Source organism: Rhinopithecus bieti, unplaced genomic scaffold (genome assembly GCF_001698545.2).
Source record: "Rhinopithecus bieti isolate Rb0 unplaced genomic scaffold, ASM169854v2 scaffold_43, whole genome shotgun sequence".
NCBI lineage: Eukaryota > Metazoa > Chordata > Mammalia > Primates > Cercopithecidae > Rhinopithecus > Rhinopithecus bieti.
The window spans coordinates 197123-223569 of NW_016803060.1; the positions used below are offsets into that span (position 1 = coordinate 197123).

The 26447-nt window shown below is 54.7% G+C and overlaps 1 protein-coding gene across 4 annotated transcripts in view; it reads right to left on the bottom strand.

Annotated features, from left to right (window-relative positions):
* TEX264 (testis expressed 264, ER-phagy receptor) overlaps positions 1–26447 on the bottom strand; it is a 33374-nt gene continuing 6927 nt past the window's right edge. For all 4 annotated transcript variants that reach the window (XM_017889615.1, XM_017889739.1, XM_017889790.1 and 1 more), the window contains 3 exons: positions 19937–20158; positions 4688–4856; positions 1–597 (listed from right to left, as the gene is read on the bottom strand). In XM_017889615.1, the coding sequence (XP_017745104.1) occupies positions 305–597; positions 4688–4856; positions 19937–20158 (684 nt within the window). In that variant the 3' untranslated portion in view covers positions 1–304. The remainder of the gene's footprint in view (positions 598–4687; positions 4857–19936; positions 20159–26447) is intronic.

The window sequence follows — 26447 nt, forward strand, 5'->3', positions numbered from 1 at the left end:
TCCAGGTGAAACAAGTAAATCATTGGCTTTATTGTGGGTCCTGGAAGCTCCAACATGAGTCTGAAAAAAAGACACAACAGGGGCGGCAGCCCTAGGGGCTGATGCAGAAAATAGTCCCTGGCTCCTTTGGCCCTGGGAGCCTAAAGGGCAGTAAGAAGGCGTAGCAAGAGGCCTGGAGCAGGGGAAGTCAGGTCCCTCAGGAACCCCTCCTCCCCGAAAGGAAGGAGGAAGAGGGCTGGAGAGTCTGCTGGAGAGTCTGCTCAGTTCCTCAGCAACTGCACTGCAGGAGGGTGCAGGTCACGGGTTACTCCTTGCCCTTCTCAGGAGCACTGGGCTCACAGGGCCACTTGGTAGTCCCCAGGGGCTCAGTCTCAGGGTCCAGCCGTGACTCGCCTAAGGGCCCCTCACCCTCCAGGTCCAGCTCCTCAAAAGAGGAGCCGCTGGCGCCTGACTCGCTGTAGCTGTGCTCGCTGCGGGTGTCACCATCATCCCAGCCACGGCTGCTCGCCCCAGGTGACAGTGTAGCAACTGAAGTCTCCCGGCTGCCAGGGCTCACCTCCAAGCTTACAGAACTCGTGTCACTCATTGTGTCAGCTCCTATGGCCAGGAAAAGGGAGCACAAGTTAGCCAGGACCACCCCAATCCCTCCTCCAGGGAGAGGCAACTCAGCACACAGTGCACTCATGAATAATGCAGCCTCCCGGGCTCAGGGGGCTCGCTCCAGCTGCCCTCTGTCCTCTACCCTGACTTGGGCTGCACAGACAGGGCAGAGGGAAAGAGCGGGGAGGGAGGGAGGAGGCAGCTGTGCACTCCTCTCCCCACCCTGAATTAGCCTCAGCTCCCTGCACTTCCACACAGCCTGCTGCCCTCCCCCCTACATTTATTAAGGGCCACTCAGCCCTGAGGTGAGGAGCTGAGATAGAACAAAGAGACCCATGTAGTGTCCCCTCCACCTTCCCCCAACCCCATTTCAAGCTTCGAGAGAGATGTATCCAGGGCCAGCTACAGAACATCACCCAAGGGCATGAGGACTGCAGAATACAGCAGGAGGCCCCTCTGCAGCCCTCCCCCATGCAGGGCTCCCAGGAGCAGCATCCAGGGAGTCAGCAGGCCCCTGCCTCTGGCCCACACCAAGTCCCCACTTGAGGAGGGAGCTGAAGTATGAGCAGGATGGAGAAGGCCTGAGAAACACTCAACCAGCTGCAAGGAGGAGGGTGCTGGGATGAAACATGTTGGCTTTCTCTCCCTATGCCTGGGTCGACCCTGAGAAACCCTTACCCACCCCACCCCCAATGACTGGTGCTTCCTGAGCCACAAGATAGCAAAAGGGGATGATGAGAGCACTCTGCTGGTGGTTGGGGTGCCCCAAACCAGTGCTGAGCCAGGCTGATGGCCCAAATCCCTTCTAACCTGCTCCTTCCACCCCCAATACATCCTCCAAACAAGCAGCCCCTTCATCTGTCCTGTCCAGGAACAACCCCTGGGTTCATCTCCCTGAATCAGAGGCACTGAATGCAGGCTGGGGTGGCAAGGAGGAACACAGGGCTCAGGCCCGCTGTGTGCAGGAATCCAGACTGGGAGAGAGTGGATCTGCTACCCTTCATGTGTGATGGGGAGAGGGTCAGCTGTCAAACATCACAGAAGGTGAGGGGTGGGCCAGCTTCCCCAGCCGCTGTCTCCATGGTGCTGGAGCCAAGCCAGGTGCAGCTGGGGTCTGCCTGGCACCTGGACTCAGCCTGGGCTTTCCTTGAGCCTCAGCTGGGGCCTAGGTTAGGGATGGGAGAATTAGGAGGTGGGGGAATTTGGGGTCTCTCCCTACCCCACCACCCACTCAGCCCCAGAATATGCCCTCTGGGTGCTACTGGCAGAGGTGAGGTGAGTCCCAGAAGCCCAGGCTGCTGGCTCAGGGCTCTCCTCCTGCTGAGGCTCCAGGTGTGGCTCCCAGGACAGACGCCTGTGAATGAGGTGGTGGGGGAGCCGTGGGGGAATGAGTTTTGGGTAGTTTCTTCTGACCAGGGGACAGGATGCCAGGCCCTCACTGCTCCTTAAATAATGATCAGTGCCCTAGGGGCTGCAGGCCTGAAAAGAGCAAAAAGGGAGACAGTTTCTCCCTGGCCCTATTAAACTATATGTTCTGTCTGCCCACCCACTCAATGGCTCTCTTGGGACCCCAGGTACAGGAATGTGCCTGCTTTCCAGCATGCTACCTCCTACCACCCAACTCCTAGGCTAGGAGTGTTCAGAGGAAGGAGCCTCGGGGTGCCACCTTCAGGCCAGGACAGCCTGCTGAGATGAAGACAGCCCCTGGGGACATATATACACTTCAAGCAAAGGAATTCAGCTGGAGGCCAGGCACGGTGGCTCACGCCTGTAATCCCAGCACTTTGGGAGGCTGAGGTAGGTGGATCCAGACCAGCCTCGCCAACATGGCAAAACCCCATCTCTACTAAAAATACAAAAATTAGCCAGGCATGGTGGCAGGCACCTGTAATCCCAGCTACTCGGGAAGCTGAGGCAGGAGAATCGCTTGAACCCAGGAGGCAGAGGTTGCAGTGAGCCAAGATCATGCCACTTCACTCCAGCCCGTGCAAAAAAGGAAAACTCCGTCTTTAGGAAAAAAAAAAAAAAGGAATCCAGCTGGGCATGGTGGCTCATGCCTAGAATCCCAACACTTTGGGAGGCTGAGGCAGGATCACTTGAGCTAACAAGTTCAAGGCCAGCCTGGGCAATATGGCAAAACACCATCTCTATAAAAAATACAAAAATTAGCCAGGCGTGGTGGTGCACACCTGTTGTCCTAGATACTTAGAAGGTTGAGGTGGGAGGACAGCTTAAGCCCGGGAGGCAGAGGCTGCAGTGAGCTGAGATCTTGCCACTGCACCACTCTAGCATGGGCGATAGAGTCAGACCTTGCCTCAGAAGAAAAAAAAAAAAAGGAGTGCAATACAGGGAAGTAGCATCCCTATAGCCCCACTAAGATCTACATAGGAGGAGGTCCAACAGTCCCATGCCTGCATCCCTGGGGAGAAGATACCAGGCAAGGCAGGGCCCTACCTAAATCCCCAGGGCTGCTGAGGCAGGAGATTTGAAGCCCACCCCCTTCACCCCAATCCCTCCCTCCCACTCTGCCCACAGCCAGTGCAAGATGATCAAATATTCATCGCCTCTCTGGAGCTAAATAATACATCAATGTAGTAACAGGCACAAGGCAGCTAATTACCCCCTTTCACCTCTCAGCCCAAGATGGGGCCACAGCAGGGAGGTGGGCAGGGACAGGCCAAGCCTTGGGCAGTCAGACACCCTGCGTGCACCCACCACCAACTGCTGTGTCAGTGGCATGCACCTGGCGGGCAAACACCGAGTCCCCCTGGGGTGTCAGGACAGGCCCTGTGAGAGGTGGGCAGACCCCTTGGTCCCAACACCAGGGAGTGGGTGGGTGGGCTGGAGGGGAGGAAAACAGGCTGAGGAGCTGGGGAATGTGGGAGCCGCTGCTGCAGCCAGCTGTAGTGGGTGCCAAGCAGTCCTTCAACGCCCCTGGCAGGCAGTGTTTGGGAGGGAAGGAAGCTGGGAGGGTGGGTCAAGGAGGGGGAGGCCGACAGCAGAGGGAGGTCACAGGAAAGTGAAGGCACTCTGTCTTCCTGCCCTGGAGGCTGCCTGGGCCTGCTGACCTTGTGCCATGTCCTGTGCCCACAGTAGGGGAACTGAAGAGTGTCTGCTGGGCACTACCAGGCAGAAGGGAGCTGTACCCCATGGAGGTAATTAAGTGGCAGATGAAGTTAACTGTGTTGGACATAGACCCCTAGGGAGTAGAGACTGCTCCCAGTACCCTCCTGTCCAGCCCTAGCTGACACATGTCTCCCTAGGGTGACCTTGGCTGTTGAAGACTGGATGGGCAGATCATCTGTTAAGGAGGGGAGGAGGGACAGTTCCTCTCCCCACAGCCCTGTACCACTCCTAGAAGTCACAAATTCCACCAGGTTGGCCAAGAATAAGGCCCCCTGGGACCATCTGGGATGTAACCCAGCAGATCCCCTTGTGCCTGAGACAGCCCGGGGTCACAGAGATCATTGCAGAGAGGTGGGCAGGCAAGCAGCCTTCCAGCCTGGACCTGGGGCCTTGAGGCTGCCAGCAGGAGTGTGGACTGGCCCTGGAGGATGGCACAGGGGACAGATCTCCCGGCTCCCCTCTGCATGCTCCCTGGTTGTTCCCTGGCAGGGAGAAAGCAGCTGGCTCTGGATGGGGCCCGTACTGAGGGACAGGAGAACACTTTGCTCCCCTCCTTACCTTCCAGATCTATGCCAGTCTTACTTTCTGCTGAGCCCCACCCAAGGGACTCCTTTCCTGAGCGGCCTCAGCCCCCTCCCATGAACATCGAGTTGTCTGTGATCTTTGTTTCCAAGGGTACTCCTGCTACATCTGGAGGGAATCCAGGCAGGGTCTTTGTATCTGTGTTGCCAGGAGGTAATGTGTGTGAATCCAGATCTATGTAGATCCATGTGTCTGTCTGGGAATAGGCAACTCCACATGTGGGTCCTCGGGTAGGTGGGTCTCCTTCCTCCCTCTGCCAAGCATAGCCTGACACCCACAGTGCCAACCCAGAGAGGGAGGAGCCTCCTCAACCAAGCCCCTGGAGTCCAGAAGAGAGGAGCTCCAGGAGGGCCCCATCCTCATACCCCACCTTCTGTACCTGTGCCATCCACCTGGGTGTCACTGGCCTCCGCAAGCCCCCGCCATTTCCGCTCTGTCTCCTTCACTTCAGGCACATAGAAGTCTCCCTGCCGTGCCAGTGGGCACATGAAATGGATCTGGTCTTCCTGGTAGATCTCCAGCCGAGGATAGGCACACAGCTTCCGCGCCTAGTCAGACAGTGGCAAAAGGTAAAATGAGCCCTACAGGGCCCCTGACTCACTTGTCCCTGGGTGGCCCCCAGAACTGTTTATTACCTATTCCGTCCCAGGGGCTGGTTCTGCCTCTCAACCTCTTCCAAGTTCCAAAGCCCTGCTGAGGGAGGCACACATAGATCACCCTAACAGCAGGGCCCCATAGTCCAGAGTGCAATAACAGTCTGAAGACCGAGGACGACACCCTAGGGCAAGCGGTAAAAGAACCCAGGAGCCTGGCACTGCTCTCCTATGTGTACATCTGAGACCAGAAAGCTGTTCCAGAAGGCACTGGTCTCACAGAGCCATGAAGCTTGGCACCCCTGGACCACCCCAGGATAGGGACCCCATGTGCCCAAGCCAAAGTCTCACCTGCCAGACTTTCCATCCCAGGACCCCCTGGCCCTGACCTCCTCTCCACCCTGGACAACGCTGACTGACCCATAGATATCAGAAGACCAGTACCCTCAGTCCTTAGGCCTCCAGCCCTTGCTCTTGCAGACATGCTACTGTAGACCCTGAACAAGGATCAAGGCCAGTTAAACAGCACTTCCACTCCCATTCATTCCCCTGCTAGTTCAGATCTATATCAACCTCTGAGACTATCAGGTGTGGTTCCCATACCTCCTCACATATAAACCCAGGGTTTTAGCTGATGGGGAGGAGGGAGACCCTGGACTGGAAGGGCAGGTAAGACAAGTAGATCTAGCACAGGACATTATGCAATGGGCTGATGTACCACCTTTTGGGCCCCAAGTTCCAAAAGGCACTCCACCTCCCTCTGCCTAGACACAGAATCCAATGCTCTGATGTGTATGGAGGGGCACAGACATGCCAGAGTCACCCTGAGGCGGACAGTGACAGCCAGAACAGGGGGTCAAGTGCTTCTCACTCACGGTCTGCCCCCCCACCTTTCCTGCGATGGAGCACAAATACCCACAAAGATGACTGCAAAGCCCCTGCCCTGTCACTGCTCACCCGCCAACCTTCACAATACGACTATTTATAGCACTCGCACCACTCTCACCATGAGCTCTGAAATGAGCCTTCCACTTAGCAGTAATGAGAAACTTATTGCCTGGCAAGGAGAAACCATTCCAGGACTCCTCTTGTCCGCCTGCCTGGCCAACCCTAGGGTTGAGGAATCTCCTTCAACTAAAGCAAGCAAGCAAAGAACAGTTAAAAACAAGCCCAGGCCGGGTGCAGTGGCTCAAGCCTGTAATCCCAGCACTTTGGGAGGCCAAGACGGGCGGATCACGAGGTCAGGAGATTGAGACCATCCTGGCTAACACAGTGAAACCCCGTCTCTACTAAAAAATATAAAAAACTAGCTGGGCGAGGTGGCGGGCACCTGTAGTTCCAGCTACTCGGGAGGCTGAGGCAGGAGAATGGTGTAAATCCGGGAGGTGGAGCTTGCAGTGAGCTGAGATCTGGCCACTGCACTCCAGCCTGGGCGACAGAGGGAGACTCCATTTCAAAAAAAAAAAAAAAAAAAAAAAAAGCCCATGGATGATAAAGGGAAAGGGGAGTGAGCCTGAAAGGTTTATCTAGCTAGTACCTTCAGCAGCCAGCTGGAGGAAGGGTGCATCTAGGAGGCCACGTGGGAGGTGGATGGCCTGGCCCAGGTCTGGTTGTGGCTCAGCCTCTGACTCCACGGGTGATCCAGGTAAAGCCTTTCATCCTAAGTCTCCATGTGCTCAACGACAAAATAGAACACCCCAACCCTGATGCTTCCAAGGTCAGTGAAGGAAAGTCATTATTTTTTAATAGTTGGATTCAAATCTTCTTTGCCAACCTGGGTGCCCTCGGGGCTTCCTCCATCTCAAGAGTCCATGCCCCTGACACCTCCCATTTCTAAACGCACAGATGGCTGTCTTTGCTTCTCTACCCACCCACATACCCACTCCAGCCTTGGTCTCCAGGAGGATGCTAAACAAGATCACAGTGTCAGGAAGCAGGAGCTGTCAGGCTCTGGGGCCCCTCCAATGCCAGCACTTAGAGGCAGGCATCTGCCAAACCTGAGCCCCACTCAAGAAACTGGACCAGGTCACTGAGGCCAGGGGCAGGGAGGCCCCTGAAGAAGATCCAGGTCCTTCCCCAGTAGCTAGATGGAAGAAAAGGATCCCTGAATCTAGTCAGGGCATGGCCTTCACCAACATCCTCACACTCTGGACAAAGGGTCCAAAGGGTAGCTGCTGAGTGGCCATCACAAGAGCAGCAGACATTTGGCTTTTGGGGAAGATCCCAGAAGCTAGAGCCTGTGTCCACCCAGAGATTCCAGGGACAACGGGGACCCTACCCCAACCCCTCTCAACACTCAAGCCACCTCCCTAGCTTTCCTTCTGGAGGAACTTGGCAGTAACAAGATGATAAGAGGGAGTACTACTCTTTCCACCCTCTCCCCTAGGCTGGGCAGCACCAGGCTGCCACCCTGTGCCACCTGCTCTGCCAGCCCCCTTGTTGGCAGGCGGGAGGCAGTCTGCAGCTGTTCTGCGCATCTGCCTCCTCCAGAGAGCCTGGCTCTGAAGTTGCCTGGCTGTGGACAGCCCCGTTGCCATGGAAACTGCATCCTCCATCCTTGCCATCGCCTTCATCTCAGAGCCATCAGGGACAATAGGGGAACAAGGGAGACAGCGGATGGAGAGAAAACTGTGGCCCTGCCACACAGCCCTTCCTTCTCTGCTCAGCTCTCCCTCCTCACAGCATCCCACACAGGGAGCACCAGGTCCTACAGCCTGTTCCCAGACCCCTGGAGGGGCAGCCTCAGGCCCAAAACTAGCCTGGTCCTATCCACTGTTACCTGGGGGCCCTGGTCCTCCCTACTGGAGGGAGGCATGGAGCTAATTAAAGTGCCATTGACTGTTAAGCCCCAAATCATTATAGCACCAGGTCCTACCAAAATTCAGACTTGGGTAGAGAAACGGCAGGAAGAAGGCAAAGGAGCAAACTTATAAGCCAGGCCCACAGGCAGAGAAGGGGCTTGTAGTTGCCCCTGGCCCTTCCTGGGAGACTGCTCTCCCTTCCATGCTCTGCCCACTGAGCAAGAACGAGTCTAGTGGGGGCTGGGGATAGAGGGTGAGGGGCAGGATGAGCTATATGCTCTGTCCCTGAATGACCAGGCAGAGAGGACAAGCCCTTTCCCTCCCAGTCAGGTGCAACCTCAGAGGGAAGAGAGGGTGACCATGGCTGGCTCTCAGGTCCTTGCTGCGCAGTAGGAGCCACGGCCCGGGCAATATGTCAATGAGCCAGTAAATATTGGAAAATCATTGGAGGAAGGCAAGGCCAGCTGCCTCTCCCTCAGCTAGCCCCAGGGAGCCCTTGGAGAGCAGACTGCCAATGGCCAAGGACACTAACTCAAGGTCACACTGGGCTGGCCCCTCTGGTGAAGAGCCTGGGTGGGCGTGGGGTCCTCCTACCCCTGGCCCCCCCCTTCCACAGCCCAGACAGCCAGAAGTGTGTGGAAGCATCGCCAGGACATAAGAACATACTCTGCCACTGACACCACTGGCCATCTGACAAACCCACAGCCCAGAGCAGCTCACTCCCACAGACAGACCCAAAGAGACCATAAAGCCTCTTTCCAAGGTGGGAAAGTTGCAGATGTTCACATTCCTTTCCACCTAACAGGCAAAAGTCAGTGAATCATGCCAAGGTGCTGCCAAGGACTGCCAGAAACTGGATTCAGAGTTCTGGTCCCTCAGACACACCTCCAGGCCTTCCCTCCCACCTGGGTCTTCCACATGCAGAAACAAGATGAGGACTTGTGACACCACCCATGATGCAGGAATTTCTAAGAGACCCCAAACACCAGCACTTCCCCACCACCACCCCACCCTGCACCAACACCTGCTCACCCACTCAGGAGTGCTGGTAAAAAGGGGAAGGAGCAGCTCACCCACTTCACACAGGCTGCCACAGTACCACTGCCTCGGCTACCTTGGGGACACATCACACACTCCCAACTCACCTCAGCCTCAGTTCGTCTCCTGGGTAGGGTGCAGGCATTTAGCCCATTCAGCTAAGGGCTCCCACAACAGGGCAAGACTGATACACCAGGCCAAGGTTTCCCCACAGGACCCATAGTGCCTCCCCAGCAGGTCTTTCTGAATTATGGGAGAGGAAGAAAAGAGATAAGAGAGAGGACCTGAACTATCCTCATTTAGTGCTTTGTACTCAGGACATCACCCTGTGCCCTGGCTTCATCTAGGGGTTGGGAGCAAATCGAAGACAGAAGAGGTCAGGCTCAGGATGGAGGCTGATGATGGGTCCCACTCCCAGGCTACCCAGAGGCTGGAGGTTTGCTAAGAATTAGGTGGCTGCAAATGCCCAAAAGAAGGAGGCAACGTGTGGGCCAAGGACTGGGTCACATCTCCTACCTAAGCTCTAGGCCCAGAAAGGGATGAGGTCTGGCTGAGGGGCCCTGGGCCTTGCCTTACTGTTCACCCTGAGCTACCCAATCCTATCTATCCTTCTGTGCCAGGCTGGACACCCAGGCAGCTGCACAGCCAGAAAGCAGCTGTTGCATCCCACCCAAGGTGGTGGCGTCTCCTTGCTGGATGAAGTGATGCATGCTCATTTTTAATTACAGACGACAACATGTACCTGCCTGCACACAGCAGTACCTGCAAGTGGGGGCGCAGACCCTAGAGGCCCCTCAGGCAGCTGGTCTTCATGGCATGTGAATGCTCTGTGGAGGTACAGCAAGAGGCTGCAGCTAGAAGGTAGCAGGTTATTATTCTGCCCAGAAACTTTCCTCTCACCTCCACCAGGCTGCCTCAAAGCCTCTGGCCCAGAAGCTAGACCTGTCTGTTGGTGCTCTGGGGTCTTGCCACACCAACAGGGAGAGCCTGCAGAAGGGCTGGTGAGCACTTCCCCTCTCTCTACTCTCCCCTCACACCAGGAGAGCCCAAAGCTCTGAAAACAGCAGGCAAAGGAGATAGGGAATAAGACAGGATTGCCAGGGAGGGGAGAGAGGAAGCAGGACGTGGCAGAGAGCACCCCAGGCAGGAGCCTAGGGTGTTGGCTTGGCTAGACAAATGGGTAGCTTCCCTCTGGCCCTCAATTTGCCCAAGTATGAAATAAAGGGTCTACAGCCATACCACCCTGAATGCGCCTGATCTTGTCTGATCTCAGAAGCTAAGCAGGATCGGGTCTAGTTAGTACTTGGATGGGACACTGCCTAGGAACACCAGGTGCTGTAGGCTTTTGGCCTATCGCTCCCTCCCTCTTTCCCTCTTTGGCCAGGCGTGGTGGCTCATGCCTGTAATCCTAGCACTTTGGGAGGCCAAGGCGGGTGGATTACTTGAGGTCAGGAGTTTCAGACCAGCCTGGCTAACATGGTGAAACCTTAACTCTACTAAAAATACAAATATTAGCCAGGTGTGGTGGCAGGTGCCTGTAATCCCAGCTACTTGGGAGGCTGACGCAGGAGAACTGCTTGAACGCGGGAGACAGAGGTGCAGTGAGCCAAGATCGCACCACTGCACTCCAGCCTGGGCAAAAGAGCAAAACTGTCTCAAAAAAGAAAAAGAAAAAAAAAAGGAAGGAAGGAAGGAAGGGAGGGAGGGAGGAAGGGAGGAAGGGAGGAAGGGAGGAAGGGAGGAAGGGAGGGAAGGGAGGAAAGGGAGGAAAGGGAAAGAAAGGAAGAGATTAGAATAGATGATCTCAAAAGAAGTGAGGAACTGGAAACAATGAATAAAAACACCATTATGTGAAGATAAGAAAACTGTATATTCAGAAAACCCAAAACGAATCAATGGAGGGACTACCATGAACATTAAGTCACAAAGGTAACTCAAGCACAGCCCATTTTTCTGTGCAGCAGATCAGCCAATTAGAAAACATAATGGAGGCCAGGCATGGTGGCTCACACCTGTAATCCCAGCACTTTGGGAGGCTGAGGCGGGCGGATCACCTGGGGTCATGAGTTTGAGACCAGTCTGGCCAACATGGTGAAACGCTGTCTCTACTAAAAATATAAAAATTAACCGGGCATGGTGGTGGATGCTTGTAGTCCCAGCTACTCGGGAGGCTGAGGCAGGAAAATTGCTTGAACCCAGGAGGCAGAGGTTGCAGTGAGCCAAGATAGTGCCACCGCACTCCAACCTGTGTGACAGAATGTGACTCTATCTCAAAAAAAAAAAAAGAAAACATAATGGAAATGAGATATAACAGCCCTCTTGGGGTTAGGATGAACCCAGGGCCAGTCTGGGAGCCCCATGCTGAAAGGCAGGGAATGGCAGAGGAGCCAGGCAGGCAGGTCCAGAGCCAGGCAGGCAGGTCCACACCTGGGCGGGAACCTGGGGAAGACTGTAGAAGGGGAAGGTGTGAGGGAGAGTGGGGCGGGAGACGGTGTGCTGTGCCTGGCACCCCAGCCTGCTGCGCCTGCTGCTGCCACTGCCTGAAGACTTTTCATTTTCACCTCAGAGCCGGCAGCTCGCCACACAATTTACACCTCTGTTCATCTCCCTGGCACGACGCAGACCCTGGCTTCCTGGGCAGCCCGTGGAGGAGGGCCTAGGCAGCAGTCAAGCACCAGGGCAGGCTGGGGTATTGAGGGGTAGGGAAATAATGTTTCCCTTTAAGCAGGCACATGGACACAGGCTCTGGAGCACCTTAGTGCCCAGATAGACTGGGACGCCCCTAATCCTGCATCCATACCCAGCCTTACCTTTCTCTAGGCCCAGAGGGCCAAGATACAACCCTGGCTCAGCCCTGCTCTGGCCTTCTCGGGCCTGGGCCCTTGTGTGGCCGGACCAGAGGGTTGGAGAGTACGGGAGTGAGTACCCCAAGGAGAGCTCAGTTAGAGCACTGGGTGAGTCAGCCCTGAGATCCCATTGCTCTCCCTTGCAAATCTGGGAGGAGAGCCACAGCCTTCCAGATGATGGCCCTACCATCGCAGGCTCCACAGCCTACCCCCTCTCCAAGATCCAGCACTCTTAGCAGCTTGTCTGTGTAGTCAAGGACCTTGAGCCCTGTCCTGCTCACAAGCTGACAAACTGGTTGCTGATGATTACCCAGCAGCAGGAAGGCTGCTCGTACAGATGGAGCTGTGAAGCCAAGCACCTGAGAGCCAGAGGAGTCAGGAATTGCCAGAGGGGAAGGACAAGTGGGCAAGTGGGGATGCAGAGGAGACAGGGGACAGAAGAGAGGGAGAGGAAAAGGCCCTGAATTTCTCATCTCCAACTGGGACCTCTGACCTCTGCTCCACTCCTCAGGGAAGTCCCTTCCTTCCCACCTGCATAACTAGACAGCTAGCCTCTCCTCATCTGAGGGCTCAGCTGAAGGAGAAGTTGTTCTGCTTGGGGAAGAGGGGGTGCACTGCGAGTTCTTTCCTTGGAATCTCTTTCCTCTCCCTAATTCCAATCTTGAGCTTCCTGAAGAAGAGCAACAGAATTCTTCCTTGATAAGTAAATTCCATCTGCCTGGGTAAGAAGGCTCCCTCTGGATTGGTGACAGCCCAACCCCACAGCACCATCCAGACAAGCTTCAGCCCCCAGGGTCCTGCAGGGCTGCCAAGCTACAATATCCGAGCTGGTATTTTGAGAGTGGTGGCTCCCACGCCGCCCCAGCAAAGGCTGGCTTTGTGCTTTCATTCCTGGGGGAAGAGAGGGAGGTGGGGTAAAGCTAGAGAGGCTAAGGAGCAGGTTCCAGTGCCTAGGCCAACAAAAAGGAGAGGCCTGGCCCTCAACACCTCAATACCCAAGGGTAGCTCCCTAAGGGGGCCAGGGAAGCCAAGCCCTGATGTGGTGGGAGGATCGCCTCTTGGCTTGGGGACATCTGGGAATGAAAAGTCACTGCTACTTTCTGCTAACTTGCATTATCCTTTTGCGGAATTTAGCTGTGGCCTCTGGCTCTTCCTCCTTATCTCCCAGGTACTCAAGAGACTTGATCTGAATCCCAGCCTGGATGCTGTCACTCATCTTCTCAGATGCCATCAGTGTCTCCCTAGTACCTGCAGGACCCAGCCTAATCTCTTAGGCCCAAACTCTTGCTCCTCTCCTGTACTCCAGTCTCACTGGATACACAAGCCATGACTGCCACCAAGCCAGTACCTCTGCCTGACCTGCCTTGCCACCTGGGGAACACTGCCCACCTTACAGATGCAGCCCAAATGCCACCACCCTACAAGGGTTGTTTTGCCTTTCCCAGCAAATCTATCCCTCCCCTCCCCACCCCGAGGCATGGCTAGGCTCTGTGGCTGGAGGAGATGGAGGAGGAAAGAGTGCTGAAGGATTGTCACTCAGCTCCAGGTCCTGATGCTGCCAAAAGTGCCATCCTCCCTGTGCCAGAGCAGGCCACTTAGCAGGTGGCAGCACCAGCAGGTGAACCAGCCCTTGAGATCCAGGGAGGGAAGCCTGGGAATAGAACCGCCTCTGCCTCACTGAGGGTGTGGACATGAGGCCCAATAAGGTGCCTGCAGCAGCTGCTTCCTGTGCCCAGAGCACTAGTGAGTGCCTGCTGGGCAAGCAGGTACACAGCCTCTTCTTATGCTTAGACTCGGCTCTCCCAGCAGTCTCCTAGACCTGAAGCCTTAGCCCCCAACTGTGACTACCAGGGTTGGAGAAAGAAGATCAAGTGGATTTGGGATATGCTCGGGATGGTGCCCCAGGGCATATCCCAAATTGACAACAAGTCCTTGGCCTCTTGGTTCCAGCCCCACTTATGTATAGGACAGAGTGGCAAAAGGCATGTAGCCATCAGAACGATCCTCAGCCTAAGGGACCCAGTCTGGACTCAGCCACTGCTCCATCCCTTGACCTTGGGGCACCTTCCTTCCCTAGGCCTCAGCCTCCCCATCTGTAAAACAATGGGGATACTGGCTTTGATTAGGACTCTATCATGCCTCCTAGCTGGTTCCTCCATGCACAGAACAATGACACACACAAGAGACCTCAGTAAATAACTGCTGAATAAGTGACTGAGCTGAGATGCCAAGAGGGCCTCCCTTGTTAAAAATAAAGTTTGGAAGCCTCCCACGTTAGCTTGGCAAAGGTGACAGTCAGGAAGAGGGAAATGACCGCAGATTTCACATTCCTGTTGGGGCTTCCTCACCTGCTTCTTTTTTTTGAGATGGAGTCTTGCTCTGTCACCCAGGCTGAAGGGCAGTGTCGTGATCTCAGCTCACTGGGCAGTGTTGTGATCTCAGCTCACTGTAACCTCTGCCTCCCGGGTTCAAGCAATTCTCGTGCCTCAGCCTCCTGAGTAGCTGAGATTACAGGCGTGTGCCACCAAGTCCAGCTGATTTTTGTACTTTTAGTAAAGATGGGGTTTCACCGTGTTGGCCAGACTGGTCTCACACTCCTGACCTCAGGTGATCCAGCCACCTCAGCCTCCCAAAGTGTTGGGATTACAGGCGTGAGCCACCGCACGTGGCGTCCTCACCAGTATTTTCCCTGCCGTGGCCTTGTTGCTCTGCACTGGTGTTTTGACCCCAGCGTGGACTCAGACCCACCTACTGACTCCCTCAGGGTCACTGAGGCAGACTAAGGGGAAACAAACACAAGGGGTTCTGTTCCCACTGGACAGAACACAGGCTGTGGCCAGGCTATTTCGAGCTTCCTCACAGCCATGGCTCAACAGGCTGACCCACTTCCACAGGCACCCTGCTGGGGCCCACAAGCCTTAGTTCCAAGATGGCTGCCCCATAATGCTATCACCACTCAGGAGTTCAGTCACCACCACCCCAGGAGAACTCCAACCTGCAGCTCCCCAGGGTCCCTCCAGGTCCAGCTTCCAATCAGTCACACTCCCCTCAAGACAAGTGTCTCTCTTTGGAGCCCCTGCCCTACCTGCACAAGGGCTGGGCCCTGGTGCCTCCCAGATCCACTCACACTGCAGTTACAGCATCCTCAGGATCGAGAACAGACATGCAGTGGGCGGGACTGGAGGTGGCATCTGCCCAGTACTGTACCTCTCTTAGGACAGAGGTTTGCAAACCAGTTGAGCCTCAGAAGCTCCCTTCCAAACAAAAGCTCAAGGCACCTGGGTTGTAAAACGCACAGGCAGAACTACCTCAGGTGAAGCAGGTAAGGGTCTGAGTACAGCCTCCGCCCCAGGCTAATAGCCACAGGGCACCTCAGCACAGTCAGAGCAGTCTGAGAACTATGGTCTGGGGTCCTTGCCTTACTTCCTTACTTTACTTCCTTCCTTTTCCTTCCTTCCTTCTTCTTCTTCTTCTTCTTTTTTTTTTTTTTTTTTAATGTTTTTACTTTTATTTTTTTGAGATGGGTTTCACTCCTGTTACCCAAGCTGATGTGCGATGGCGTGATCTTGGCTCACTGCAACCTCTGCCTCCTGAGCTCAAGCAATTCTCCTGTCTCAGCCTCCTGACTAGCTGAGACCACAGGTCCATGCCACCACGCCCAGCTAATTTTTTTGTATTTTTTTTCTGTAGAGACGAGGTTTTACCATGTTGCCCAGGCTGGTCTCAAACTCCTGAGCTGGAGTAATCCACCTGCCTTGGCCTCCCAAAGTGCTAGGATTACAGGTGTGAGCCACCATGTTCCCTTCATTTATTTATTTATTTTTCAGCAGAGTCTCACTCTGTCACCCAGGATAGAGTGCAGTGGCATAATCATGGCTCACTGCAGCCTTGACCTCCCAGGCTCAAGCGATCCTCCCACCTCAGCCTCCTGAGTAGCTGGGACTATAAGTGCCTGGCTAATTTTTTTTTTTTTTTTTTTTTTTTTTTTTTTTTTTTTTAGAGGCAGGGTCCCACTTATGTTGCCTAGGCTGGTCTTGAACTCCTGGGCTCAAGTGATCCTCCCGCCTCAGGTTCCCAAAGTGTTGGGATTACAGGCATGAGCCACCACACCTGGCCTTATCCCCTTTAAGCCCCTGGTAAGACAGTCCCAGTCAACCCAGCTGTCCCAGAATTCAGCCACCAAGGTTCCCCTCAGAGGCTCACTACATCCCCTTGGTGACCCCTCCCCACACACTTTTCTCCAATTTGATGGTGGATGGTCAGACATTAGTCTGACCTCCAGGGCCACCTGCACTCCCCAGCCAATCAGCCGCTACATGAACAATGCCCTGTAACACCCTAAACTTGGGAGAAGAAGATCAAACCATTTTACAAAGACCCTCCCCTAAAAACTCCCTGAAATCAGAGACTACGGGGAAGGACACTTATGAAAAGGATTTTGGACGGATCTGGGAGAGAAGTCAGGTATGGGGGCTTGGCTATGCCAGTGGAGCACTGTCAATGGCCTTTCCCACCAAGTGCTACAGACAGATATGAGCAAACTGCACTAGAGACCTTACACACACAATCCCACACATGGAATTCCCAGGCCCATCCCTCAGTCCTGGTCTGTTCCATGTGTCCGAAGCCTTCCCTGGACACTCATTAAGACTGTGGTGAATTTGGGGGCCTCTGCCCATTGCTCTGGGCTCACATCTGGGCCCCATCTCTCCTCTGCAGGTTTGCAATTTCAAACAAGCTCTGTTCCATCCTGCAGCTTCCAGAAGACACCCCCTTCCTGGGACTTGGGGAGTGGTCTCCTCCTGTACTAGAGGCCACCTCCTTGGACTCCAGTGGAGCAGCCTGACAAAGCTGAGGCATCTTCCATATGGAGTGATGGTCACACAGTACCCATGGATTCCTGGGGAATGAGTGTTCAGCCTGGGGGCCCTTAGCAGTTTACATGGAGAAAGGCAGAGTTCCAGCTCCTATAGCAGTTTGCCAGGCTGCCAAGCTGGGGAAGGCTAGCCAGAGAGCCAGAGGCTGCCATGCAAACCAGGAAAGCTGAGATCAGCCATCCCTTCCAGAATCCCGAGAGTCCTGACAAGTGCTCCTTGGGCCTCTCACTATGAACTTCGGGTTTGTTGGTCTCAGGTCCCTCTGTCCCATGAGACCAATCTGGTCCCAGGCTCAGGCACATCTGCAACTCCCAGGACAGCAGCTGCTCTCCACCTCCCAAACCCAAAGCTAAGATCCATTCACCCCTGCCCCTCACCCAGCCTCTAGAGAGGCTGGTGAGCCTGACACATCCTCCCCCCGCAACTCCTGGCAGCAGGGCTCCTGGTCTCCCTCACCCCTGCCAAAACAGAAAGCTGACGGCTGCTGTCATTCCATTTGAAGAACCTTCACAGCAGTCCCAGATCCAGAGAGAAAAAGAAGGGTGTACACACATGCACACACACACAGCTAAAGGCAGTCAGCTGTTGGCGCTAGAGTCAGAAGCACCCAGTCTCATTAGTAATCTCCTTTCTCTGACCCCAGGGCAGAGGAGATGAAGGCAGGGATGGAAAGGAAGCTTATACTCTCTCCTTGCTGTCTCCTGGGCTGAGAGAGGCACAGGGCCACCCCTGTCCACTGCATGCTGTGACCAGCAAACAGAGCTAGCCCCTTCCTCATCTCTCCCCTGGCTTTGTTCCCCAAGACGCAAGGTCAGGCTAAACACAGGGGTAGAGGCAACCCCCACACCCTGCTGCCAAAACAAGCCCAGGACCTTGGGCCATGCCTCTTCTGTGGGCAGCTGGCCTCTATCTTACTCTCCCTGCTGATGGCCAAGCCCACACAAGCATGCCTCACAGGGGAGAAGCCCCTTGCTCTCCCCCACATCCCTGGCTTTCTTGTCTCAACCCCCACTCTAGGATCACAGCTGACAGGCTCCCATGGGAGCGGGGAGGAAGGAGGAAGGGCTTTCATCAAAGAGGTGACGTCAAAACCAGGCAACTTGTGAAACTGTCAGGGGCCGGGAAATTTGGACAAAGGTGTCTAAAAATAAACCCCTGAAGCCAGGAAAAGGCTTTGGTGGCTGAGTTGCTCGCCACCACACCACATGCCACACGTCCTGTTCTGAGGTCTGGAACCCAAGAAGTCTCTTCCCGGGGGTGCCCCTCCAGACGGGCCCATGAGGTTGAGGATGGCACCGACAGGACTGGAGAGGCCTTCCTTGAGTGAAATGGGGGAGGACTCCCCAGAGGTGGCACCCTAAGCAGGCCTAGGGCACTGGTATCTTCCTTCCTGCCTACGCCACCAGCCAGCCTGCCCCCACCTCCAGTCCAACCGCAGCCAGGCAAGCACATCCTGCCCAGCACCCCTTCTGGCCACCACCCTCCAGCTCACAAAGGAAACTCCCCTCTGTTCTCCCTGTGTCCCTGCCCTATCACTGTGACAGCCCTCCCCTTTCCAGGTCTTCTCACTCCTGATTCTTCAAACCTATCCTTGACCACCAAGGACACAGCTGGTGACCCAGGGCCTCATTTATTCATTCCTCAGCCCCAACACCCGACTCCAGGGACATCTGAGCTCCCATTTCCATCATCAACGCTCTGTCCCTTTCCCCAAGCTGCTTTGGTGAACAAAGTTGCAAGGATCCTCCAAGTGTAGCAGGCTCTCACTCCCACTGACTCTCTTGTCCTGTTCTCTGACCCCTGCCACACTGGCCACACCCTCTGTGCAGCCTTTGCTGCCACAGGCTGTCTATCGCCTACCTGACCCCACAGAGGCTGGGAGGCACAGGGCAGCCTCCCAGGTCAAATACTGCCAACAGGCTGATGTCCCCAAATATATCCACCAGCCCAGCCTTTTCTCAACTCCAGGCCACACATACCATTGCTGACTCCACACCCCCCAACTTAGATGTATCTCAGGCAGCTCCCCTGACATAGCCCAAATAGCTACCTTCCCCTCCAAAACCAGGGCCTCCCTCAGTTTCCCAAATGTCAGTGAAAAGCATCACTACACGCTTGCCCACCTGCCCAGGCCAGAGGGGAGCAGAGCCCTCTGTGACTCCCTCATTGCCTCTCCTTCCCCAACAGCGAATCCACCCAAAGTCCATCAGTTCTATCCCAGAAGTGATTGTAAATCTCTATCCTTGTCCACATCTCTGTAGCCACTGGGCCTGCCCAAGCTGCCACCACTCACAATAGGATTCATGATAGCCTCCTAGGCTAATTCCTCAGCCCTAGGTCTAAGCATCTCCACCTGGTCCCAGGTCTATGGTCCAGTTCCACCATGCCCAGAGATGGGACAGCCCATCTTGTACAGACGTGGCTCCAACTGTGTTATTTTCCTGTCTGGAACACTGCAGTGACTTCCTGCTGCATGTAGATCAAAGCTCTGCCTAGAAGTTCTTACCTCCTCTCTAAAGGCTCTTGTAGGACTCTGCCTTGAGGTTGTCTCCTCTGAGAGGCTGTCCCTGATCATTCTGTCCAAATTGGTTCCCCGACTTTTCTCACCCTCTCCTTCTCTAGCACATGTCCCATTTTTGTCTGACATTTATTACCTATCTTCACCACCTCACTGTGAATTTCTGTTTCATGCACCAATGTTTCATTCACATTGTGCCCATTATAGCACCTGGCACGCAGACAATAAATACAAGTTAAATGAATGAACAAAGAATCACATCCAAACCCAACTGGGGTCATTTCCCTAGCACCCAAATTTACAAAACGTTTAGGGGAGGAGGGATGTGTAACAGGGCATGTTTTTAAAAAATCTATCTCTGTAGACACAGAAATCCCTGTCAGATGACCTGGTGGCTGGCTCTCCTTCCTCCAGGAAGGTTGGGCTGCCAGCATTGCCAGTGACCAAGTCAGGAAGTAAAGGAGACAGAGCCTGCCACTGCTGCCCCAGCCCTGGCCTCTGGGAGCAGGTATATAAGCCCATGCAGAGGCAGGGCCACAGGCAATACATGATTACCTGGGGCCTGCCCAGACACTGGGAGCCTCAGGTCCTTGCTGTGCAGGTCTCCAGCAGGATGAGAATAAAGTGGCCTGTCCATTCATCTGAGCCAGAGTGTGGGATAAGCACTAAGGATGTCTTTGGTCAAAGCTATTGAGCCAAACTAACCAGACTAGGTTTATGAACAAGCTCTCCATGCTCTTGGGATATGCTCCAGCTCCCACAAGATCTTGGGCATCTGAAAGAGATGCCAACAACCTCTGCCCATCTTCTTAGCTCCACAGGTACCTGTTCCATGAGGGTCCCAGGGTGCTGCTCTGCCAAAACCACCTCTTCCTCCCATTCTAGGCAGTCCTCCTTAGCTCCACCCAAGGGACCTGGCTGTCCCCAACACACACACCCCAGGCCTGTGCCTCACCTTGATGTAGGTGTCCAAGGCAGGATGGACACGGCGGGTAGCCAGCCAGATGGACAGGATGGTGGTGTAGGGGAAGGTGGCTGTCACCACATGGCTGGGTGCCGGAAAGGAGAATACCTTGAAGCCAAATTTCTGGTAGAGGTCGATGAGCTCAGGGGAGGGCGATTCCTCACCTTCACTCAGGATGCTGCCCACGGCACATCGGCACTTATCAGGGGGCACCTGGGGAAGCAAAGCATGGGTGTGAGAGTTGGGCAAAGGAAGGAGGCCCTCAGACCTCCTTCCTCCTGGGGTTGTGCCAGATCAGGCCTAAAACCACCACCAGCTCTGACAAGCCATGCAGCCCCAGATACCAGGACAGAGCTAGCTGTTTTCTTACTGAAACCCACCTATGGCCCCTGCCTGTGGCATCGTACCACAGGACTCTCATCTATTCCTTCAACAAACATGCCACGCCCTGTGGAAACCCAGGGATCATGCTGAGGGGTTAGACTTGGTCTCTGCCCTCCCGGAGGCCAGGAGAGGGAAGGACAGAGATGACCACTGAACCATCACCCTCCACATGCCTCCACTGAGGGGGCCATTCCACCCCACCATGAAACCCTCTGTCAGCCCCCACGCCCCAGGGCCACCAGCAGAACTGTACAGTGGCTGATCCTTCAGCCTGGGTCCAGAACAATCCTATTAGCTCATTTCCCTCCTGTCTCCTGGAGAAGAGCAGGCTTCATGGGCAGAGAAATTATGGCAGGCAAGGGAGCAAAACTGAGGAGTAGGAATAAAGAGCTCAGAGCCCTCCAAGGTCATGCCCTAGGAAAGCAAGAACGCGTGTGTGTGTGTGTGTGTGTGTGTGCGTGTGTTTACACACATGCTTGCAGGGTCAGGACCTGGCAAGTGGGTATGGAGGGGCTGCAGGAAGTACCTGTCAGGACATAGGATTGGGATCACTAGCCTCTGAGTTGCTGGTGAAATTCTGTGAAGAGATCATCCTCCCCATCCCTCTTGTAGGGCCAGCTACTATCACCAGAGCCTCTAGACTTCTTCCCCAACCCATGGCCCATCCAGGGACCTATCCCACTTCCTAAGTCCCTTCCTGGCTAAAAGCCAAGACCACTGGGTTCCCCTCCAAGTCTCTATAGGTTGTTAGTGCCTGTACTTTCCACTCTGCTCCCCTCCCTACCTAACTTCCCTCCTCTGGCTCCCAGAAACCTCAGCCATGTAAGGCTCCTGTGTGAGCCTCCACCACTTCCTAGGACTGACCCAAGGCTGCAAGGCCCAGTACTCATTTCTCCGCCTGGCATCAGGAGGCCTCACTTTGTCTCCCCTACTGCTCCCTGTTTCCCATGTCAGCTTTCCAGGTGCCTAAGTCTGTACCTGCCTTCAGGCTGGGCCCTCGGAGACATATGATCATAAATCCAAGAGATTCAGCACAGACCTTGTACCCTCAATCCTGGGTTTTGCTCAACTCTAAAGGCTCCTTTCTCCCCACCCACCACAAAAAAAAAATTTTTTTTGCCAGCAGTTCACCTTCACAGGGATGACCCCTAAGTTTAAACAGGCTTCTCCCTCTACCTCCACTTACTCCTCTCCCAACCCCTCCTTCCCAGCACTGTGAAGTCATTCATTATTACCTGTTCTCACCTCTCCCTCCCATTACAGCCCTTTCCAAGCCCTCTCTGAAATCCCCTGGGGGTTTCTCAGCCCTGAATGGCCTCCTCTACTGAAGCCAACCCAGCCCTTCCTTTTAGTCACAGTTTGCCTGGGACTTGGGCACCTATTCCAGGCTCTCACCTCTAAGCAGACCCTAACGGTAACCCTCAACTGCCTGTGGCTCTGGTCCCCTTGCAGCCCCCTTGAATCCTATGGCATCCAAACTGGGCTCAGAGCTTTAGTGGCAGGCAACAGGGTGTAGTGGTCAGAAACAAAGCTTGAGAGAGGCAGGCCACGGTGTGAATCTGAGTCGTGTGATTCTAGACAAGTCCCTTGGGTTCTGGGAGCCCCAGTTCCTCAATATCTATTACAGAACTGCCATATTAAACAAACTTCATGAGAGCTTAGCCTGGGCCCAGCATTCAGCAAGTGCTCCATAATTGTTGGTTATTAGTAGCTATGACACAGTCCAAACAACTGTCCATGGCCTAGAATGCTCAACGACCCAAACCTCTGAATATGCAGCTCCTCCCTGCCTGTCCTTCAGGTTCAAATGCCCTCTTGGAGAGCCTTTCAGAGTGGTTCAGTGGCACTCTCTTCTCCCCCAATAATTTGCTGTAAACTCTCTTGACCTCCACAAGTCTACCTTGCACACAGTCACTTCTCTTGGCCTGAAACTCCTCCCACCCCACCCAGAGGCACAGGAGACCACTGCAATACCACCTCTTGTCTCTAGATGGTGCAACTGCCCTACTCACACGCCAAGACTTGAGCATGACCAGATAGGCAGGAAGTTACCTGGTGGACCTCCTGCTGACAAGCCAAGGGACACTGCCTGCCACAAAGCCTATCTTCATGTCCCTGACCTTACCAACCTGTGCTGTGCAAAAGAAACATCTACATAAGTCACATGGAGAAACAGGTGGAAGGTCACTTGATCTCTTCCTTTCTACTGCTGGCTTTCCTGGGTTTGAGTTCCAGGGTCTTTCCTGGGAACGCTTCAGCAGCCCTCATGGGACTCCCAGCTCAACATCCCTCTTCAGTAGCCAAAAGGCAACAGAACACATGTGGTCATCTTGCTTAGAACCGCTCAATGGCTCCCAATTTACCTCTAGGATGAAACTAAATTCACAAGCCAAGTAGGCAAGGTTCTTTTGGAGTGGCCTACATAATACTGCATGAATTTGCCCACACACTCACCTTGCACTCCGTTTCTGCAGCCTCAGGCCCCAGCAGGGGCCACAGCCCAGATGGGCAGGCACCTACTGAGTGTCTGCATGGCAGAGGAAGGGATGGATCCAGGCTCTGGCCCAGCCCGCCTTGCCAGCCTCCTCACCCGCCACACCCCCACACACACCCACATGAAACTATTTGCAGCTCCCCAAACATGCCACGTCCTCCCATGCTTCCTGCCTTTGCGTAAGCTACTTCCTCTGTCTGAAATGTCCTTCTTCACTCTATTCCAGAGTCCCTTCTGCCTGGGAAACTCTTGCCCATCCTGCAAGACTCAGCTCAACTTTCCCCTTCAAAGCCTTCTGTTGCTCTCCACCAAGCAGCCCCTCCTCTCTGATCCCAAGTACCCACCAGGGAGAAGGTCTTGTGCTGCACTGTAACTGATGGCCTCCCCATCTCTCTCCATCACTCCAGGCCTCTAGGCAAAAAGGTCCAGGATCCTGCGCACACAGACAGTTCTTGAGGCATGCTCAGTGACAGTACATGCATGCACACACAAGCCCTGCACCATAACAAACTTCCTCTTCCTCCACCTGGAGAAAAGGTGGAGCTCCTGTCACAGTGGAAGAAGGGAGCTAAGAAGGCAGGGCTCCTAGGATCCAGGAGGTGTGTGGGGCAGAGCAGCTCCTTTCCTGGCTGAGCAACCCCCTAATTCTACAAGTAAGAACACTTCCTACCCCCTCCCCTGCCCTGGCCTAAGTGGGAGCCTAGAAGGTCCCTCAGCAAGCCTACCACCACCCACTAAGCAGCCCCATCCAAAGTTGAAGCTGGGAAGTAGCTGAACAAGGCACCAGCAAGGAGGAAATGGAACAGGCCCTAAAATAACCCAGAGAGTGGCAAGGCTGATCTAGTGGCAGAAGAAAGCTTTCCTGGCCTCCCAGTAAAGCCCAGACCCGCCTCCAGGGAAAAGGCCTACTAAGGCTGTCAAGCGCCCAGAAGGCTGGGATGTCCCGATGGGCAAGAGACCCCATCCACCTTGACTCAGTGCAGTATCTTTATTTGGGCCTAACCCTAGGACACAGGCCTAGGCCTCCCAGCTCTACCTGCCTGCTCCTCTTCCTCCCCAGATGAGCTATTTCTCTGGGTACCTTTGCCCAGAACAAGAATTGGATCACAACTAGGACCTACAAGGAACCACACCCAGGAAACAAGGCAGTGGCCAGGCCCACCACCACTCGGGGTAAAGACAAGCCCATCCAGGATGTGTCCTCAAAGCAAGAGTACCAGGAAAACAATAGAGGCATGCCAGACCCCAGAGCATCTCCTTTGGGCAGAGAAGCCTCCCAAGTCCCATTACTGGGAGAAGAGGGCAATCTGCTTAGAACCTGAAGCTTTCAGGTCTGAGCTAGTCCTAAGGCTGGCCCCACTGCCCCTTCCTGAGTGGTGTCACAGTGCCCTGCTGACCCTGTTGTGTGAAGCTATAGTGAAGACAGCCACTTCAGAGCCCCTGCCAAGCCAAGACTTTGATGAGTCTGGGAACTGGACAAGACTGAAAATCTTTCAGGATGCAGGAATGAGAAATGGTGTCAGCGGCCCAGACCAAATGTAGCCGTTGGGTTCAGGGTTAATAGAAACAGCCAACCCCAGGCCCACAACCTACACAACTTGACAGGGATAGCAGCACCATCTCTCAAACCCAGGCACAGAGGGCTGCCCTTACTCTTCCCATGCCAGCCTACTGACCCAGAGCTACCCAAGTTAAGGGGGAAAGTAGAGGCAGGGCCCTTCATTTGCACTGGTACTCCCAAGGGAATAGAGGAGTGGCACTGGCCCATGACTAGAGGGTTGATACGGGACCTCATTTGCCCTCCTAGGTACTACAGGTCAACAGGCCAACCCCCAACTTCCCTGGGAAGCTTACGCCCAAAGGCACATGGAGACAGGCACCAGTCAGGACACGAGATGATGCAGACAGCCCGGCCAGAGGACAGGACTCATTCTTCAGGCTCGGGAGGAAAGAGAGGAGTCAACAAGATACCAGCCCTCAAAGGTGAGTTTACTTAGAAACCTTTCAGGAACCTTCCTCTATACCCCTACACCTTCAAACAGAATCCTAAAAATAGCTGATACCTGACCAGGCACTCACCACTTTCTCCAGGTGCTGCCTTCCAAGCATAAACTCATTAAATCCAAACAGGTTTCTGTGGTTGGTACTGTTTTCACCCCTGCTCCTGAGGCCCAGACAACCAAGCCATTCAGCCAACGTCACACAGCAAGGCAGTGCTGAAGTCAGGATTCAAACCCAAGCAGACCAGCTTCAGAGCTGCACTACACAACCCAGAGGCATCCAAGGGTCCGAGAACTTGGCCCTGGCAAGGAGCAGGCTTCACAATGGCTTTTCCCTGTACTGTGCCGCCTCACATTGCCCAGACAACCCGCAGGAGGTTGGGACTAAACCAGAAAGGCAGGCAGGGTCCCTAAAAGTACAAAGTCCCAGTGGCATGAGGTCCTCAGGCAGGACTGGATGTCAAGTGTGATACCCACCTATTAAGGGCTGGGTATTGGACCATATCCTTATCAATTAGCTCCCATAAAACAAAAACCCTGAGGTAGGGATTCTTTTATCCTCATGTGACAGATGAGGAGACAGACTCAGACAGGCCAAGTGAGTCACTTAAAGTCACACACTGGTTAGCAGTGGAGCCTTGATTCAAACCTATAAGGGCAAATCCAAAGCCCCTTCCTCTCACACCTCATCTCACCTCACCTCAAGGACAGTTCCAGTGGGCAGAGAGGAGCTCGTGCTTCCAGACCTGTCCCACATAGTTAACCTGCTGCACAGCAAATGCCTGGACTCCACCTGGCAGAAAATAACCATGGAGTAACCAGGATAGGAGGCAGCCTGGGCCCTCAGGAAACATCCCAGCCCACATTCCCATTTGCTTTGCTGAGGAGGTCAGTCCTGGGAAATCCTACTCCCTCACCCCTTCCCAGGCTCCATCCAAACTAAGTGCCTCCAGGGAGGGCAGGGAGCCTCCTTTCCACACATACTGAGGGAAGAGGGAGTGTGACACAGGCCTACATCAGAACTCTCACCAGCCTCAGCCCCTGCAGACCTAGTGGCCCTGGGCCTTGGTTCTCATTGGACTAGGGGAAAGGGGGCTTTGATGGCAGTCTTGCTTACTAAAGGCAGAAGCAAATACCACCAGTTTCCCAACCCACTCCATTCCTGGAGCAAACACCACCTCCTAGGTGGTAGGTGTAAGCAGCAAATACAGGTCCACATAAATTGAACTAGCTGCCACACTCCTCTTGCCCCAGCCAGGCTCCCCATACAAGCAAGCAGGCAGGTTGCTTAAGCCCCAAACACAGCAGCGGAAGTGGTGGTGGCACAGAGTGGGGCAGGAGGTAGAGGGCCAGCCTGGCAGACAGGATGGGCCCACAGGCACAGTGACAGCAGCCCATCCACTAAGGCCTGTCCACGGGCCAGAGCAGGCCAGGATCAAGCGAGGCACTCAGGGTCCTCCCAGCTCCTTCCTTCCCCTCCAACACTGAAGGCTCCCAGAGGGACAAGGCCCCAAAAGGGAGCCTGAAGTCACTTTCCAAGCCCCCAGCACCCACCCCAGAAGCAGGGCTGAGGGCAGAGCAGTTTTTCTAGTCAGGACCCTTCCCCAGCCATGCAAGGGCAGTA